At 37.1% G+C, this 18,018-nt stretch overlaps 2 protein-coding genes across 2 annotated transcripts; both read right to left on the reverse strand.

Moving 5' to 3' along the window:
- Window positions 1-134: 134 nt before the first annotated feature.
- On the reverse strand, window positions 135-12,427 carry LOC120291822 (WD repeat-containing protein 36-like). The gene is given in 15 exon segments (XM_039309567.1): window positions 135-227; window positions 1,466-1,566; window positions 1,569-1,677; window positions 2,530-2,669; window positions 3,216-3,258; window positions 4,666-4,731; window positions 6,284-6,356; window positions 6,542-6,624; window positions 7,374-7,549; window positions 7,776-8,019; window positions 9,565-9,768; window positions 11,467-11,567; window positions 12,085-12,112; window positions 12,237-12,313; window positions 12,316-12,427. Coding segments are annotated over 15 exon segments (1,584 nt in total). The 5' UTR covers window positions 12,362-12,427.
- Window positions 12,428-15,655: 3,228 nt separating this feature from the next.
- On the reverse strand, window positions 15,656-17,723 carry LOC104439562 (probable LRR receptor-like serine/threonine-protein kinase At3g47570). The gene is made up of 2 exons (XM_039309568.1): window positions 16,184-17,723; window positions 15,656-16,038 (listed from the first exon to the last, which is right to left on the reverse strand). The coding sequence occupies exons 1-2, from the start codon at window positions 17,721-17,723 to the stop codon at window positions 15,656-15,658; spliced, it is 1,923 nt and encodes a 640-aa protein (XP_039165502.1).
- Between the last annotated feature and the right edge of the window lie 295 nt (window positions 17,724-18,018).

An 18,018-nucleotide genomic window follows, 5' to 3' on the forward strand; every position in this document is an offset into this window, starting at 1 on the left:
TATAAATATAGCTTAAACTTATGCTAGTGCAACCATAATGATACATGCATGTGTATAGCGTGAGTATTTGAGCATACACGATGAAGCACCAACAGTGAAAGAAAAGGGGAGAGGATGGGGCAGTGCTCAGGGCATTAATTACCATTCAGACGATGGTAAGATATTTTTACCAAAGAAGAACCACTTTCCCATCTAGATTTCAATTCACGTCCCTTGAAATCCCAGACCTGCATGACAAATAAATCCAGGAATCAGGATGACATTTTATTGAAGCTAATATCAGAAAGATCTCCAGCACATCAACTAAGCCTTATCCACTATTGAGGTGCCATACACATCCTTTTTAATTATAAAAGGATTATTCAGAGCATTTTGTAAAAGTATAAAAAGCTAACTATAGCACCATCCTAACTACAGACCAAAAGAGAGTAAGAGCATCAGGATACCTGAAAGTAAGATTTCCTCATTTTTCATCATTGACAAAAGTTGATCAATGAAAAGGTTTTGTCAATCAACAACATTCCTCAGTTCCAAATGAAACATGTTTTTAGAAGTGATGCAAAAGCATAGGATAAGAACAAGTTACAATTTAATAGATCCAGCAAGTTTACTTTTTGAGTACTCTTGCATATTTACATGAGTTTTAAAATCCTTGTACTATTGGCTCCACTTTCCAAGGCAGGACTCTCATGTATAATTGGGTCTTCATATTATAGTTGAATACAATCCATCATCTAGAATGATATGATTCCCCTTATCATCATGGAAGGCGTGTGGGAAGGGAAAAAAAAAAGCAGATATTAGATGGAGTTGCTAGACCAGCAACATAACAACCCAACAAAACCACCATCATTATACTTTTTTAAACATACGATCATATTTGGAGACTAGCGAATTTAACCTTGCTGTCCAGTCATGTGTGCATGCATGTCAGAAGAACTTTGCTTACTACATGCATGCCAGTAGATATCGTCTCCTACATGCACACAGGTAGATCTTCACTTACTAAAGAACCAGGAAGAAGGTAGAAAAGCTAAATCGTATGCATTATATTAAAAGATGGCTTGCACATTTTTACATGAGCTATAACAAGGAAACCTAAACTAGATAATTTCCCAAAGGATTAACAGTTCCATGAACAAGTAGTGAGGCTTTTGTTTTCTGGTCAAGATTCTAACATTGAAAATCATTTAAGTTTCAGAAGAAATGACAATGTTGCATCTCTCTCTTGTTGAAGTGTAAATCAACAATCCGAAAACAAATTCTAGTGAGCAGTAAAGTACGTTATGAAAAGAGAAAATTTTGATTGCAACAAGAAGCACTTGAATATGCATCAGGATAAAGTTGGTAAATAAAAGAGGTCACAAATAACAGGCTGGACTCTTTTCCTGTCAAACGCAAACAAGAAACAAACAATTGAAGATTTAGTAAGTGAAGCAAGATATGTTAAGACAAATTTACAGACCTTGATGTCCCCAGCATAACCGGCACTTATCATGAGAGTATTTGTGGCATCACAAGCCACTCCAACCACTTCACCATCATGAGCACTGTTTGTTCCTTCAACTGGTCTATGTAACTTCCTCGACTAATTCCTGATTGAAGGTTGAATCGCTCAATCCAACCACCTGCTGTTCCCAAAATGGCAAAATTTCCACATGCACTAATCGTGCAAGCCTGTCAAAAAAAAAAATGCTTGTCAAATGCAACTTTGAGATATACTTGCCAAATGAGTAGCAATCATAGAAATATGGGAATTTTACAAATATAGTATAGTAACTAACAATTTGCATTCCATGTTTAATGAATCACATTTTTTGTTCTCCAATTTACGCACTAACACTTTGCTTCCATTGTTCAGCACCATGACTGCAGATGTCTAAAGATGTTCTTAAAACCATATAAATCAATCTGCTGAGTGGAATCTTTTGGTCACCCTAGCGTATTGCACTTGCTCAATAGCTCTGTGCACCTACTCCCTTTTTAATAGTTAATAATAGATTTTATTAAAATAAAAATTCAACATCAGATCTTACCAAAAAAAAAAAAAAAAAATTCAACATCAGAACTGTATGAAGAAAGAAAGATAGAGAAGGGAAAAAAAAGTTGAAGGAAAACATTGCCAGACTATCCGAAGTTGGAACAACACATCCAAAGCCAAATGAAAGAATAAATCACAAGGCTATGCTCACCTATTCTCTTTTACACTATCATATCTTATATTTCTCTCTATCTCTCTAATATATAGACATCATCAACTATCAAGAATGCACAATTGAAGTGAGAAGCATAGTTTAATAGCTAGACTCATTAAAAACAATATCTATTTCAAGAAGGAAAAACAAATTTTTGCAAATTCAGGTTCGTAAAACATATACTGTGAACTCAGGTTTGAAAAGCATAGTTTTCCCTAAACTATTACAGCTTCTACATCAAGTATTTTTACCCAGTGGATAATACCTCAGGCTAAGGAGTTGAATGTTTCATATAATGCTGAAGCTGTACCATGTAAAAAATCAGAACTTATACCTTAACAGGTGTGGGCTTGTCGGGGCATGGTCTCAGAATATGCTCCCCTATGACAAAATTTTGAAGTCTCCACACATATGCCTGCGGGGTATCCATATGACTTGTCACTACGTTGCACCAGTCCCGCTCCCTAATTTCAGCTGAAATCCAAGCGTAATGTGCAGGGGCAGAAATCAATACACAATATATGAACAGCTCATAGAAGATGTGCTTGACACATTTAGTGTACATCTCTGTGATCTCATGCTCATCCAAACAAGTTGACTATGTTTGACCACAAAAAAAAAAAAAAAAAAAACCTATGGTTGACAGACATTAAATTTTAAGAGCGACCTGTAATTAAGTAATAGTTACAATTACTGAATCTCAAATAAGACAGATTCCTCTTCTAATTTTCTGCATCTTCTCTGCCACATTTTAGAAATCTGCCCCATGTTTGTTTCCATTGCAAACTTCAGAGTGCTACATTATTGCTTAGAGGATGAACAAATCCACATCAGAAAAGGTTTTCCCCCCTCAAATTCACATTGAAAGACACATGATAGAATAATGTTTTAGAAGTGACCATATTTCAACCTGGAATAAAATGCTAGGATGGATAGATCAAGTATCAAACCAATTATTATGAATTGCTCATTCAGTGTTGATTCTAAAGTGTGTGCAAGTTACTAGCACAAAATCCTTACCAACATCAAATGCTATAACAGGCTTCAGCTTTATCTCTTCTTCCTGCAATGTAAGCCAACGAAAGATATCAACATTTAAGAAAGACAAAACATAAATATGAATTAGAATGGCACTTAAAGTACTTCAAAATTCATGGAAAATTTGTTTTCAACTGAGCATGTAGACAAAGTTCAAGTGATAATGAGAATACTGTCAAGAGTGCTCGGAATAAGCTTAATATTGTTTTAGCACGGAGACAGATAGAATTCAAAACGGGGGAGTTAAGAATGATGAAACAGGAACATGACCGTAAAAGTACCACAAACTCAAGCTGATCTTTACACATTATATGAAGAATAAAAAGGATTATTAAGAGCAAACTCCCAAAGGGAACAAGTCCAGCTGTCAACCACAAATAAGGGCCCGGCCCAGCAAAGGCGCACTTATGACATAAAGATTGCCAACAATTGAAAAAATCAAATCATGTTCAACCACACTCCTTGCTAGGAACAAGCTTTGAAACTACTTTCTGCTTGTCAAAAACAGAATACATAATAATAAGTTCATTTTCCGTTTTACAGCTTTTCTCCAACAGCTTGTTTCTGGAAAAGAAAAAATCAGGAGATGGTTAACTTGTCGATTACAATGATCAAAGATGCAACAGGATAAATGACACTCCGGACACGTGAGATAAATTCTTTGTTTTATTTTCTGAAACTACCTCTCATGATCTAAAACGCTGTGTGGGGAAACCAATTGAAAATATCTGAGCATAGGGCAGGAAGAGGGTATAGGAGGTAAGAGATTAAAGGAGGCGAGGAATGGAAGAAGAAGAAGAAGAAGCAAGGAGGGAGTTTGTGAACAGTGGGATTTGAACCCACACCTTTTCGGGCCGGAATCCTACTCTGACAACTTAGAGCAACCCGCACTAGAGGAGAGAGAGAGAGAGAGAGAGAGAGCATGCTTTAGAAATTATATTGTCTTAGACAACAGCTGTACAAAGTGAGATTGGATGCTCTTACAACCAACTCACAAATAAACGTAGGTGAGGGCTGATTGACAGCAGTACAAACCAGGTGACCACAAAACAATATTAAATTTTATATGATAGACGACATGTACTCTCCTGATATTTAGAGCACAAGAAGGCTAGCTCAATGAGCTGGGACTATCCTTCCAGATAAGCATCATACACATCAGATTTACCACATGTAATAGACGTGGTATATCAAAGCAGTTAAGCTAGGAATTTTTATCAAAATTCAAACAGGGAAGGCAGATACTCTCCAAGCAAGTGAGACACGCTTAATAATGAAGTGATTGATTTGCTCAGTATATAAAGTACTTTTGTCCTTCCAGAAAGGGAAGCGACACATCACACATGACAGGGAATTTGGAACATGGTTGTTCCTTGAACTTCAAACATATAAAACAAACATATGATGACATGACTGTCAATGTAGACAATACCTTTAACTTCAATTTTTTTGCTCGCTTGGACACATGACGTTGAGATAGCTCTCGACTTTGCTGATCCTGCTCTTGCAATGGAAACGAACACCAAACAACATATGAGGAAAAGAAAGGGAAAAATCCACACCATACTATCAGCTATAGAAATTTAATATTCAGAGCAACCATTCTATATTCTACTTAAATGAACTCAGGTTATTTAGGACTTAGAGAACTAAATAAGGTTTCAACAATTCTGGACAAACTGCAATCATCAGAGAAACTTGTCTTATATCGCCACAATTATGGATTTATGGGTTGGTTTGTTTCTAAGGTGAAATTTGGATTATGTAGAAGACAATTTTTGTCAATTTAAGTAAACAAGAGAAGTCCACCCTGAGAGTAATAAAAATGATTACATCCAAGAGAAAAACAGAAGAAATTTTTTAAGGAGAATGCATACAAGTGCCTTTAGCGCACTGGTTAGCTACCTTTATGTGCTTTGAAAATGTAAAAAGAAAAGTTTTAACATTATAATTTCCCGTGATGCGATGTCAAGAACTTCTACACTTCACTAATTTTCAAATTCGAAACATAAGTGCCCTACAACAAGCACTGGTTTCCACGGTGAAGCTTGCTTAAGTCTAATTTGCCTCATAGAACGTCTGTCGATTTGACTCGTATAAAGGTCATGCAATCTCCAAGGATATCAAACAATTTGGCTAGAGTGGACAAGATTGACGTTGTTTGAGAATCTAGCATCAATACTGCATTTACTGCAGCATAGCTTAAAAGGAGAAAGGAATGTTGTGGGCACTTGCAGGCACCAAATAGCTTACAACAGAATGGGTGGGCAAAATATGCACCTGGTGGAGCTAATGTAAAGGGAAAAATTCTCTCGACTTCAATGCTTTCTCTATGTTACTGATAGGGGTAACAGAAGTGAAAAATAGAGTTCTCAATCACAAAAGACTACGTTTCTAAGCCACAAGCTTATTCAGCAATCATTATGACTTATAAGTTCAACCAACATAAAAAAGACTTGCAGTTTTGCTTAGTTTATCTATGGATTAGCATCTCTGTGCTTTCAAAAAGGAATTTGTTGATAAATTTAAAGCTCTCTTCATTCATCACTAAACTATTTATTGGCTTTGTACATCCTGAAAGCACAGATTCTCAAAAGCAAGCCAAGATCTATATTATGCATGGAAAGAAGATGCACTTAATATTCAATAAGTCTGCACGAAATTATGGAAATTTTACCATCACGGCCTTTTGAGTCAGACAACTGCAAAAAAGAACTTACCTCTATAAAAATCATGGTTGTTTTTTAAGTTCTTGAGCATCTTTCATTATAGCAATAGAAGAAGACATAAGGGATGGATAAGGAAATGGATGACAGCTGACAGAGCATTCCAAAAACTATTTTCTAGAAATTCAAACATAAGTTAAAAGTGCTTTTAGTTCCAAATAAACATAAAAGAGAAAAAATTGAAACTAAATCCATCAATGGAGATCATAATCACAATTCATTCAAGGCTTAAAAAATGCATTCATTACGGAGGAAAGCAAACACATAAAACCATGTTAAAGTATCCTTAACACAAAAATAGAGTGAGGTATCCTTGACACAGACCTGGACAACTGAGAAAAGCCGGAAGGCACGATCCTGACCAGCTGATAGTATATGCCTACCATTAGCATAGAACCTGCAGATGTATATCGTGATTTATGATTCTAGGACCAGACAAACTCCACACAATACATATTTGCAGGCATATCATTCTTCGTACTTCTGATCTGGAAAAAATGAAATGCTACAATAATGCACAAAAATACTATACTTCTTCTAAAGTAAACCCTAAACAAATAAAGAAAGAAAGAAAATTATTACCTTATGCAGAGTGGAGGAGCACTATGACCACTTCGAAAGCGTAATAGACGAGGATCTCCATCACTTGTGTCGAAAATCCACATCTATATCAAACATAGTGATTTATTGTACAGAGAGAATTCAGAACTAATTTCAGGATAAAACAACTTGATATAAAATTCAACCCCATTATCCAGAGAAAAACTAGGTTCTGTTACATTTTTTAAAGATTATCACCAGTGAAAGGTGTAAAAGATTATGCCACTTTTGCAGCATTTATTAATCAAAAAGAGCTAGAGCAGCCCTCCACAGTCAAAGAAGAAGGCCGAATGATTTTCAAAGTTGCTATCTATTGACCGACCCTATAAGGCTAATTGCAATAAAACACACAAGGTCAGAGTTATCCTAAACAAAGACAAGATTGCCAAATCATTTTCCATAGTTTCCTAGGCTGATCTTAGATGGTTTGGTGCAATTAAACAAACAAACAAAGACCTTTCAGGAAAATAAACTAGCTATCAGCAGACTGCATTTGCAAACTGATGTGTACCACTTCTTTCCAGATCGTATATTATTGAGAAATATCAGTTCTAAATTCTTTTGCTACATGAGACGAAAAAGAGATTTGATAACTACTGATATTTATCTGTCCCGCATGAAACTCAAGCATAACTGAATATAGGGAGGAAATTTACTTGCAAGAGGGGAGCCAAAACAGGCCACACCCAAGTACAATTTTAGATCAATAAAGAGATTTAGAAGTCATATTAATCATCCAACATTGCTGGGTTCATTTAACTAGACAACAAAAATTTTCAATGAATGGTCATGGAAACTACTCTGTGAAACTTACCTTAATTGAGTTATCTGCAGATGAACTCATTAGCACAGGCTCATTAGCAAAGAAGTGGAGAGAAATTATAGAACCGTCATGAGCATCTCTTATGACTGACTGGAGCCTTCTTTTATCGAGATTCCATATGCTGACAACACCAGATGAACTACCAGAAGCTAGAAGAGGCTGCCCATCTAAAGGAAGAATATAGATGTAAGCACACAAATTGCCAAATCCACTAATGAATTCCTTTTAACATATAAAGGCCTCAGGAGGTTAAATAATCAATATTGAAGAGTTTCTGGAGACAAAATAAAGCGTGGCCAGTGTAGAAGCACCCTTGAATTCGGAAGACATCCAGATTTATAGCAGAATATATTTTAGTACTTGATGAAGACAAAGAAACAACATGAATGATACCTGTGCTGAAAGATAAGGCGGTCACAGAACCTCTCATCGAATGAGAAAATGTAACCAATTCTTCATCATAGCGAATATTGTGAACGTGAATCTTGCCATCAGCACAGCCAACTGCAACAACATCTAAAGCAGGTGATGAAACACAACTGCTAACAGAGGAATTCCATCCCTTGAACTCATAGAGCTTTGTCTTAGTGCTTATGTTCCAAAGCTGCAGAGGCCCTTCCTGGCTTCCCAGAATAACCTGTTTACAAGCTTTCTTAGTTTAGTCCAGAGACACATTGAAACTGTTAACGTAGCTGTTAAGCATTCATAATTTCTAATAGCCGTTTATTTTGCTAAATTACCATGCAGCTTTAGCTTACCTTACAAACAAATAGGTTTAGCACTCTCGCAGGCAGCACGCTTGCACTAGTGGAAATTGTCATTAAAATCCAGTAAGGATCTTAGGATCTTACCACCCTACAGTTCGAAAGTTAAGTAACAATCCAGATCTTAAGTATGGTATTCATTTACAATCTTTAGAGGGTCACAATCCAAATTGACAAGTATCATAGGATGCTATGATCATATCCATTCTATCATTTAATAGTACAAAATTACATACTCAGACTTCCTTTGAGTTTTGGATTAGACAAAAAGATTTTATAATCAGAGATAGAGATCATATAGGTATTTAATGTAAGACTTCTTTGAAGTTTTGAACTCAACAAAGAAATAACTAGTGGGTTGCACGCAAGTATATAGATTGAAGAATGATAAGAACTTTATAGCAACACTTATTTAAATATGACAAACAAATAATCAGTTGATTCCATGCAAGTATTCAAGTCAAGCATCCCACTGTCGGTATTTCTAGATTTTAAGAATGCCTATCAGATCTTGGGATCTGATCATTCAATTAACTCAAAGTCCTAACTTGTATATCGACTTTAATAACTATGCTTGGCACATTTTATTTCCCCGAATTTCTGCGGTAGTAAATGTTCTCTACCCATCCTTCATTTGTACTACACTCTTTTCTGCTTACTTGTTCGTCATTTTCACATTCCCAGATCTAGACATACTAGTCATGTTCAAAAGTTGAGATGCTGACATGTGGACCATGCTACTTTCAACGTCATAAACTCCTCTTAACAAACTATGCTACAGAAATTAGTTAATACAGCTAAGGTAAAATGTGCGAAAATTTTTTAACCAGAATAGTCCATAGCCCTTCAGGATTGGACCCTGGATACCTCTTCCCCTTCACAGCTTAATTTTTTCAAATAACACATCTGAAAGTTAGTGACCTTTGGCTGGATCTTGTTATCAAGAGCTAATTACAGATGCTCTATTATCTTTAAATACAGTAAAGTTTTACAGTCTTAAGTAAATGATAAAAGGATTGTACTATATCAAGATTATGGCCAACTAGCACAGATAATTAGACATCTACTCATTTTCATGGTGGATAATTTCAACTTTTCCATCAATATTTGATACCAAGAATTAAATGCTTGGTATAAAAGCAAAGCAAACAATAAGTAACTTCACAGTTTGCATCTATTGTTGCTCTGTTTTTCAGTTTATCCATGACTTTTCTCAAATCTTTTATGAAAAAAATGGAGAAAACTTTCCAAATTATTTACTAGTGCATGACAAAGGAAAAGGACAAGAAAAAGCCATCTTTGAACATTGTAGCCATTTCATTTGGGAATCTTATTTCTCCGGCAAGTACGTGCATGTTCAACCACCAATCCATATCAATTAAGAACTGAAAAGTTCTTGGGGCAAAGATGATAGTTACCTTATTTAAGTAAGTGTCTGGATGCATTATACAGCTAGGAGTAAAATTGCTATCCAACAAGATGTGTCCCACTGGGGAAAGGTTGTCATTCATTCCTTTGAACGCCCATATGTATGCATTGCCATCAACATCTACACTCAATATGTGCTCTCCAAACAGCAGCAGCAAACAAACCTTAGCAGTATGCCCGCTCCAAGTTGCTAACTGTAATTAAAGCATAAAATTAGATAGACAAAATGTTCCTGCACATCATTAAAGAAAAACACAGCAGTTCAGGCATGTGCACTTAGGTCCCAATCTCCTCACCGCCTACCAATATTTTAATTAATAGTTCAAAATTGTATTTCTCTTTATTTTTTGGATAAGCCAAACATCATATTCTACTATTACTAATCTGCTTCAAACAGAGATATAAATTCTAGCCAGCATTAACCATCAATGTGTCTTCATATTGTCTCCACCGGACCATTTAAGTACACGCATAGGATCTGATATACAAGTTATTGACATGTTGATTGACCAAATATATCTATATATTGCTAGTCCTATCCCATTCAAATAAATAATTGCATAAGCCTAGCGTAAAGATAGTGCAACCGTGAAATCTCTTTTGACACAGACATTGAAACCTGTTTGGACTCAAAATACCAGGGTGGGACATTGACTCTAAGGCCTTCTAAGAAAATGATATCGAGCAGGTAAACAGAGCTGACAAACAAATTTAAAATGCTTCAGGTGCAGCAGGATAAAATAGAATATAACAAAGAGCCTTCAAAGATAAACACTAGCAAACATCCTAGCGTCTGGTTTGATGGCTAGCGCCTCAGGCATTAGGGAGTGTATGTGCCCTAGGAACACCTAACAGCATTGGATATGGCATTGATGGAGGCATATGCCCCTGGAAATACACAAGAACGCAGCACCACTAGATAGAATTATATGCCTACCAAAAAGCCATATGCAACCATGAGCACAAAATCAGGACCAACAAACTCAAAAGAGAATCTCCAAGGCTATATCTGAACAGAAAATTAATGGCATAAGGTGACTAAGATGCAGAGTATATCAAATAAGTGCATCCATTCCAGCAAAAGAAGGTCAGATTTGATCAATTCTGAAGGCTAGGAAGTTTAAAAGATATCGTCTTCCATCAACACCTACTGCTAACAAAGTAGAAAATCAACAAATTTTACTACACTAATGAACCATCAGATGATCACACTCTCATAGCCACTGCTACATACACAAAGCTGCAACAAAATAATGGCCACCAAAGGCCCATTGGTTTTTCCCCTTCAAACTTGATTTTGTCCATGAATGTAAATTTTCTTATTCATAACGGTACTACCACCCTAACCAGCACTACAGTTCACAAGCAGTACCATCAATAGTACTCCAAAGTTCATGTGCCATGGGCACACTAAGAAAATCAGAACCAACAATCTAATATCTCATCACCGTTGATAACTTGTCAACAAACAAGACACACTAATAAATTGGAAACATATGAGTTCCACTAGCTAGACAACCTACCAAACGACCCCAATCGATAAACATCTTCCAGCAATGTACCAAGGCAAAGCACTTTGCAAGAGAGTTTTGGTCATAACATGTCTTATATCACAATTCACGACCATTCCTTGCTAAATGAAAGTTGAGATCCTTTCATTTGTTTGGCCACAAATCTACACAGTTAAGCTCCTTCACTGTTCATGTTAATGATTTTGTCACATCTATCATAACCTTTGTATGTACACAACCTGTACCGATTAAATTGAATTATAATTTTGGAAGGAAAATGAAAAAGGTTGCCCTAACCTAACATCCCATTGCAATGCAGGAGAGCACCATGAATTATCTATTATTAGTGACTTTCTTCTAACAAGCCATTCAGTAACAAACCTGGTGAGCACGCTTGAATACGCCAATGTCACTTCCATAAGCAGCAAAAGTGTATTCACGGTACGATGCGAGGGCCCGTATTTTCTTTGGCAATTGGGGACCTTCAGAAAAAAGGCGCATCTAATCGTTACTTAACTAAAGAAATTGCCAGAAAATGAAAAGCAACAAGTAATGGGATTCCCCTATTTACTCAAGGGAGAAAACCCCATTAAACAGCATGACCAAGCACATTATGGACAACCCAGCCCATGAGACTGTCATTACAGAAAATTCAACACGAGAGCATTAGAAAGGGCAGTTATACTTCTCACATGGGCACTGCTAATTAGCTTTTTCCTTCAAAAATAAAAATAGAGAGATTGCGACTGCCAACATAAAAACAACTCGAAAACCCCCAAATCAAAAATGTAAAAGGCATTGAAGCAGCCCAAAATCGCCATGCCCATGCCATTTCCCAATGTACCTGACCCAAGGGCAAAAAAGATGACAGCTTTTGCAACACAAACGAAATGAATCGAAACGGAGGGGCAGAGAGGTCAACCCAAGCACACTCTCGGTTCGGAAAACCCATGATCCACGCCCCCCCCGGGGCGTTAATCAGAGGAAGGAGATACTCACCAACAAGCACCAAGCTCAGCTTCGCGCACTGCAAGCACCAAAAGCAGAGAAGAGAGGGAGAAAAGGAATCAAAATCGACGGGGGCAACACTTAATCGAAACACGAAGTGCGGACGTCGCGCAAAGGAGAAGAAGAAGGGTCGTCTGTCTTACGTTGTACACTTGGAAAGCCTTGCCGACGCTGACGGTGACGAAGGTCTCGGTGCCGAGGCGCTGGACGGAGAAGGGACGCCGGTGGTGATGTATCCGACCGCTCTGTACGGCTCGAATATCCCCATCGTTCCCGCGACGGAGGAGGTGACGGTGGTGGTGGCCGAAGGATTTGAAGTTGGGAACTTCGCGAGTTCGGGGCGGGTAAGGACCAGGGTTTAGGGTTTTTGGCAATCCTGTAATAAAACGGTGGTTTAGGCCGATGTCGTGTTCCGACGTGTCCCTTTAGAATTCTGTTTTTTATTATTATTATTATTATTATTATTATTATTACGAAAAACTTCAAATTAATATACTTCATGAATTTGCTCTAAACTAAATTTTGTGACCATTAAAACTCAAATTAATATACTTATAATAAATTTATAATTCATTAATTTTCGTTAAATTTTGTTGTCAAATTACTCAATTGCATAACGCCGGACAATTAAACGTGACCGCTTTGAGATTTTTCCTCTCGTTTATTATAGTATATTAATTTTGGATTTTTATAGTATTAATCTAATTTATCCGAATCTGAAATCGTAGTGGTGGGTCTCTACAACCGCTCATCAAGATTTCTTTCCTTGTCGTTACTACGGAATTCCCTAAGTTATCAAAAAAAAAAATCTAATTTATCCAAAGCCAATAGAGGGCCAATTCATCATAGCACCGTTTAGGATTTTTGGTGATGGAAATATTAATTTAAGATAAATTTATTATAAATGTAATTCTTCATGATATTAATTCATTTTTTTAATACCTATATTGAAAGTTCTATAGCTATAGTAAAAGCTGAACTGATTTCTAAAACTTTCGAATAATTTTAAGATTTATTAAATTTATGCAATCAAGTGCTTAGTTAACTTCCTTTAATTTGGTAAATAGAAAACGTTGTTGTGTCTTTTTTTTTTTTTTTTTCATTCTTTTAGGCACGTAACCCGTATGTAGCGCCCCAAACGCCACATCAAGTAAAAAAGTTGAAAATTTGTAAGGAGAAAAGATAAAAAATATTAAAAGATATAAAAATAAAAATTCAACAAAAAGAGAAAAAGAGAACAACTGCCTCGTCGGTGAAGTTGCAAGCACTCCTCACATCGCGCGGCAATGGTGCCATGAATTGGGAAAGTTACCGTTATAGTACGTAATTACGTATTCTCTCTTTTCTCGATAGCCATTCTGACGGAGGATCATTTTATCAACTGATTTTGAAACAGCTAAATTTTATTCCTTTTTTTAATTGATATTTGTGATTAAATTCAAAAATTAAGTGAAAATTTGGATAAGAGAGATATCATTATTGAGTAACAACCAACTCTCTAAAACGTGGCCAAACTGCTCCTATATATGATGGTTGAAATTTATCATTTTAAAGGATTTCTTTAACAATGTGACATATAAAAATTGTTAATTAATCTAATATGCAGTTAGTTAATGTGGGCCAAGTAAAGCATGACTTGTGATGAGAGGTTCTGTGGGTGTGACTTAAAACTTCATAAATAGTACTCAAGTCTCTTCTCTAATCTTAGTACACAAATATTCCCACATAAAGAGTATTTGTTGAATCTTAGGGGTGAGAGACAATTTCATTGAGCTAGTAATAGAGAAAACAATAGAGGAGAAGCACATGACCTCTAAACCATTATTGTTCCATATTAAGAACGATGAATTCTAAATTATGTTCACGAATTTTCTTCTCCATTACTATATTTTTATATTCTCATTGTGGAGATCTCGAGGTGCCTTTTTTCGTGACTTTCACAAGCTAGTGAAAGATTTATTCACAACACGACTCGAGTTTGTGAACCCATATTACAAGGCTACCACATTAGGTTTATCCCTGTCTACCTCCTCTTTGAAAAAGGGTAAGGGCAAGAAAATCAAGAACAGGAAAAAACAAGAAAGAAGATAGATATCCGTATACTACTAACAGAATAGGATTTCTAAGCACAGAGAGGTAATTAAGTAGTTGCAGCTGCACGAATCCCACCCTAGGGATTCACCATCTTTTAGCGGGTGATGTGCCAACAATTATCTACTTAAGTAGAAAATAAAGATGAAAATTCGTTGTCTATAGTGACATGCATAGCTAAGAAACCACAAGCTTGGGTTGTACAAAAAATCCAAGGATAGCAACTCGGAACTTCAGATCTTCAGATCTCTGAGCTTAAATTGTCTGAAGTTGCTATAGTTCTATCATGAGCTCTGCAAAATGCATGGATAATGACCTCTACGCTTTTTAAGATGAAGATTCCCAGAAACTAAAATGAGAAGAAAATCATGGCCGATGATCATTTAGATATTGTGGCCATTTCCTACATCCTCTTGTCTAAGGCCGGTGAGTAGTAGGATCCCAATCAGTTGACCTTTCTATATTTTGGTCCGTGCAGTGGACAGAAATGTCTTGAAAATTCCTGGTAATGCGAGAAAATTTGTTCATTTTTCTCCATTAGTTGGATTTGATTATGATGTTTTGTTCTTCCTCGTGAAAGGCGTGGTCCCGACTTTGACAGTGACTACCATCTTTACTTTTAAGTTATTTGTGTGGGTGATATCTGTTTCCCTCGAAACTACATTTCTGGAAGTCATTCCCGTTGGCGAGGTGATGGAATCACGTAATCTACTCTCCCATGTCGAGCATTTAGGTAATGTAGGAATTGAGTTCGCATTGTACATGCAAACATGCGGGACAACTCATTGAGTCATTTTTCGATAGACATTGATATTTGTGTGGGATGTGCAAGCATGATATCTACTCGTATTAATAGATTAAGCTATTTAACTGGCATAAATGAAGAAAACGATAAATGTACTTGCTCACATAGCTTTATGAGACATAAACAGGCTTGCATGTAGCATTTTGTTTTCAATTGTCCAAATATACGGAACAAGTGTAAGTATAGATGACATCCTGATTCCTAATATCTACTTCTTACACGCCAACTTTCTTTTCAGAAGGATTTTTAAGACACACCTTTGTTCCTCATGATCTAAACTAATCATTGTCCACATGAGAACTCGACTTATCTACCCCACAATACATGCCCCACAATACATTAGAGAAGCATCCGTCCCACGTTTGCATATGAGGTGAAGCCCTCCTGCCACCTCTCTCCACCTCCCGAAGAGGACGAAGACATTGTCATTGACTTCGAGTCAACTTAAGGTTCCCGTATGCTATAATTCATTGGACCACTTCAATGTTTTTCCAACTCAACTTTGGTTCTGCTTGATGACTCTGTTAACTCCATGGCTCCATCTTCACAACACCAGACAATTGAGTTTATCTAGACATGAATAAAAAACTGTGGGGAGTCACGTGCCTGTCTTTGCATAAGTGGTTCAGTTTGGCATTTGTCGAAGGTACTTGAAAACTTACTGCTTTAGTGTGTTACCTCTCCTTGTAAGCCGGCTGCGTAAAGCTTGTCCCTAATTGAACATAGTTGAGCTGCTACATCTGTAATGCTCGTTCGCTCTCCTGGGACTCCAACTGAGCAGGCGATCCCAATTCGGTAGACCATTAGCAGACAATCCTGAAGCGTGCTCTTTCTACTTTCGCTTGCATGGCTCTCCACCTCTCGAACTAGAATGGGATCGGTAATTTCTAGGACTCGTCCGGGCAAAGCTTCCTTAACAAAACTATGTAGGTTCAAATTTTCTTTGAATATCTCAGCTGTGGGCCTGAGACCTGTGAACATCTCTAACAAGAGTATGCCATAACTATAGACATCACCTTCAATAGAAATCACACTACCCATTCCATATTCTGCACATATCAAGAACCACGTATGGTTGAGTTATGAGAAAATAATGAGCACAATCTCATTGTGAAGTTAAAGTTTTGTGAAAAGATGCCATCACCAATTTTGCGATGAACAAATTCTTCATTTGAGGGACACAAGGACACATACCTGGAGCAGCATAACCAATTGTTCCTCTCAAACCAGCTGAGCTTATATTTGTGCTTGTGTAAGATGTGGATTCAAGGAGGATTTTTGCCAATCCAAAGTCACCTATATGTCCGACCATCTCAGCATCTAAAAGGACATTACTTGGCTTTAGATCACAATGAACGATGGCATTGTGGCATTGGTTATGAAGATAATCCAATGCAAAAGCAATGTCAACGGAAATTTTTATCCTTTGGATGAGACTCAAATTTTTTGAAGGCCCATTTGCATCAGCGGGCATTGGAGACGGGTGCAACCACTCTTGGAGGCTACCATTGACCATGAACTCATAGACCAAAGCCTTAAAGTCATTCCCAGCATAATTAGTACCCGAGCACACTGTCAATACCTTCAAAAGATTTCGGTGTTTTATATTCTTCAAAGCCTCGCACTCAGCTTTACTCTTCAAAGCACCATGACGCGTTAAATTAAGCACCTTCACAGCAACATTGGTCCCATTCTCTTGGAGCATCCCCTTGTAAACAGATCCAAAACTGCCAACACCAATCAAATTAGTTGAAGAAAAACCATCGGTCGCTTTAAGGAGAGTTCCATAAGATAAGTTTTTCCAAGTATCAGCTATGGAACTTGAAGTTGGTTCTTTTGTTTTCTTCTTCTTCAACCAACATACATATGCACAAACCAGAATAAGAACCACCCCTAGAAGTCCAAAAGTAATAGACAGCACGAGTTTCAATTCACGAACAACTCTTTCCCTCTTGGAGTGTCTAAAGATGCATTTAGGAAGCCGAAATTCCGGGATTCCTCCACAGATTTTGTTGTTTCCGATAACAAAAGTGACGCTTGCATTCTTGAAGACTCCTTCAGTTGGTAACATGCCTTCAAAATTATTATAGGATAAATCCAGAATTTCTAGGAAGGGAAATGCCTCGAAGCACTTCGGAATCTCACCTGATAGATTGTTATTTGAAAGATCCAATATCTCAATGCTTCTTAAAAAGCTAAATGATTGAGGAATGGATCCTTCCAAGTGGTTATCCTTCATTTCTAATCTTACCAATCCAACACAATAACCTAGAGTGCTCGGAATTTCACCACCGAACATATTGCTTGAAATGTCCAAAGTCTCTAAATGGTCAATTTGTCCTATGTCCGTCGGAAGGGCCCCATTAAAATGGTTGTGAGACAAGTTCAAATAGATGAGAGTTTTAACTGCTAAGAAGATGGAACCACGGAGATTGTTGTTAGAAAGATCAAGCCACATCAGACTTTGACACTTATCTAGATGTGAAGGAATATGGCCATGAAAGTGATTCCCATCAAGAAATAAATAAGACAATTTCTTCATCTTCTGTAAAGAGGATGGAATCATTCCCGATAGATTGCTATTTGAGAGCATCAAAAACATCAGATGTTGAAGATTTCCCACATTAAACATGATAGCACCTGAAAGAATGGTGTTCTCTATCCCTAAGGCTTCCAAGTTCACGAGATTGACAATTGATCTAGGAATCTCGCCAGTTATAGGATTATCGCCCATCATCAGTATTGTGATAGTAATGGATAAATTACCAATACAATCCGGCAACAGCCCACCGAGTCTATTATCACAAAAACTTAAGATGGTTAGGCTAGAGATATTGGATAATGAGCAAAGGAAGCTCAAATCGCCAGATCCCTTGCTTCCAAGGTGGTTAGAGTAAATGGTCAACAATTGAAGGTTACGCAAACTTCTAAAAGAAGGTACATTCCCTGAGAATTTATTGCCTCCAAGTTGAAGTGACTGTAGATTTGTGGCATTATTGGGGATCCATAGGGGGATTGATCCAACAAAC

The sequence above is a fragment of the Eucalyptus grandis genome, chromosome 3 (genome assembly GCF_016545825.1).
Source record: "Eucalyptus grandis isolate ANBG69807.140 chromosome 3, ASM1654582v1, whole genome shotgun sequence".
In the NCBI taxonomy this organism is placed as follows: domain Eukaryota; kingdom Viridiplantae; phylum Streptophyta; class Magnoliopsida; order Myrtales; family Myrtaceae; genus Eucalyptus; species Eucalyptus grandis.

Bases quoted from the DNA above. Each gene is read 5' to 3' on its own strand.
- LOC104439562 (XM_039309568.1), bottom strand. From the start codon at position 17,723: ATGGGCGATAATCCTATAACTGGCGAGATTCCTAGATCAATTGTCAAT. The intron at 16,039-16,183 runs GTATGTGTCCTT...TGATATGTGCAG, and splicing joins AATTGGTTATGCTGCTCCAG to AATATGGAATGGGTAGTGTG.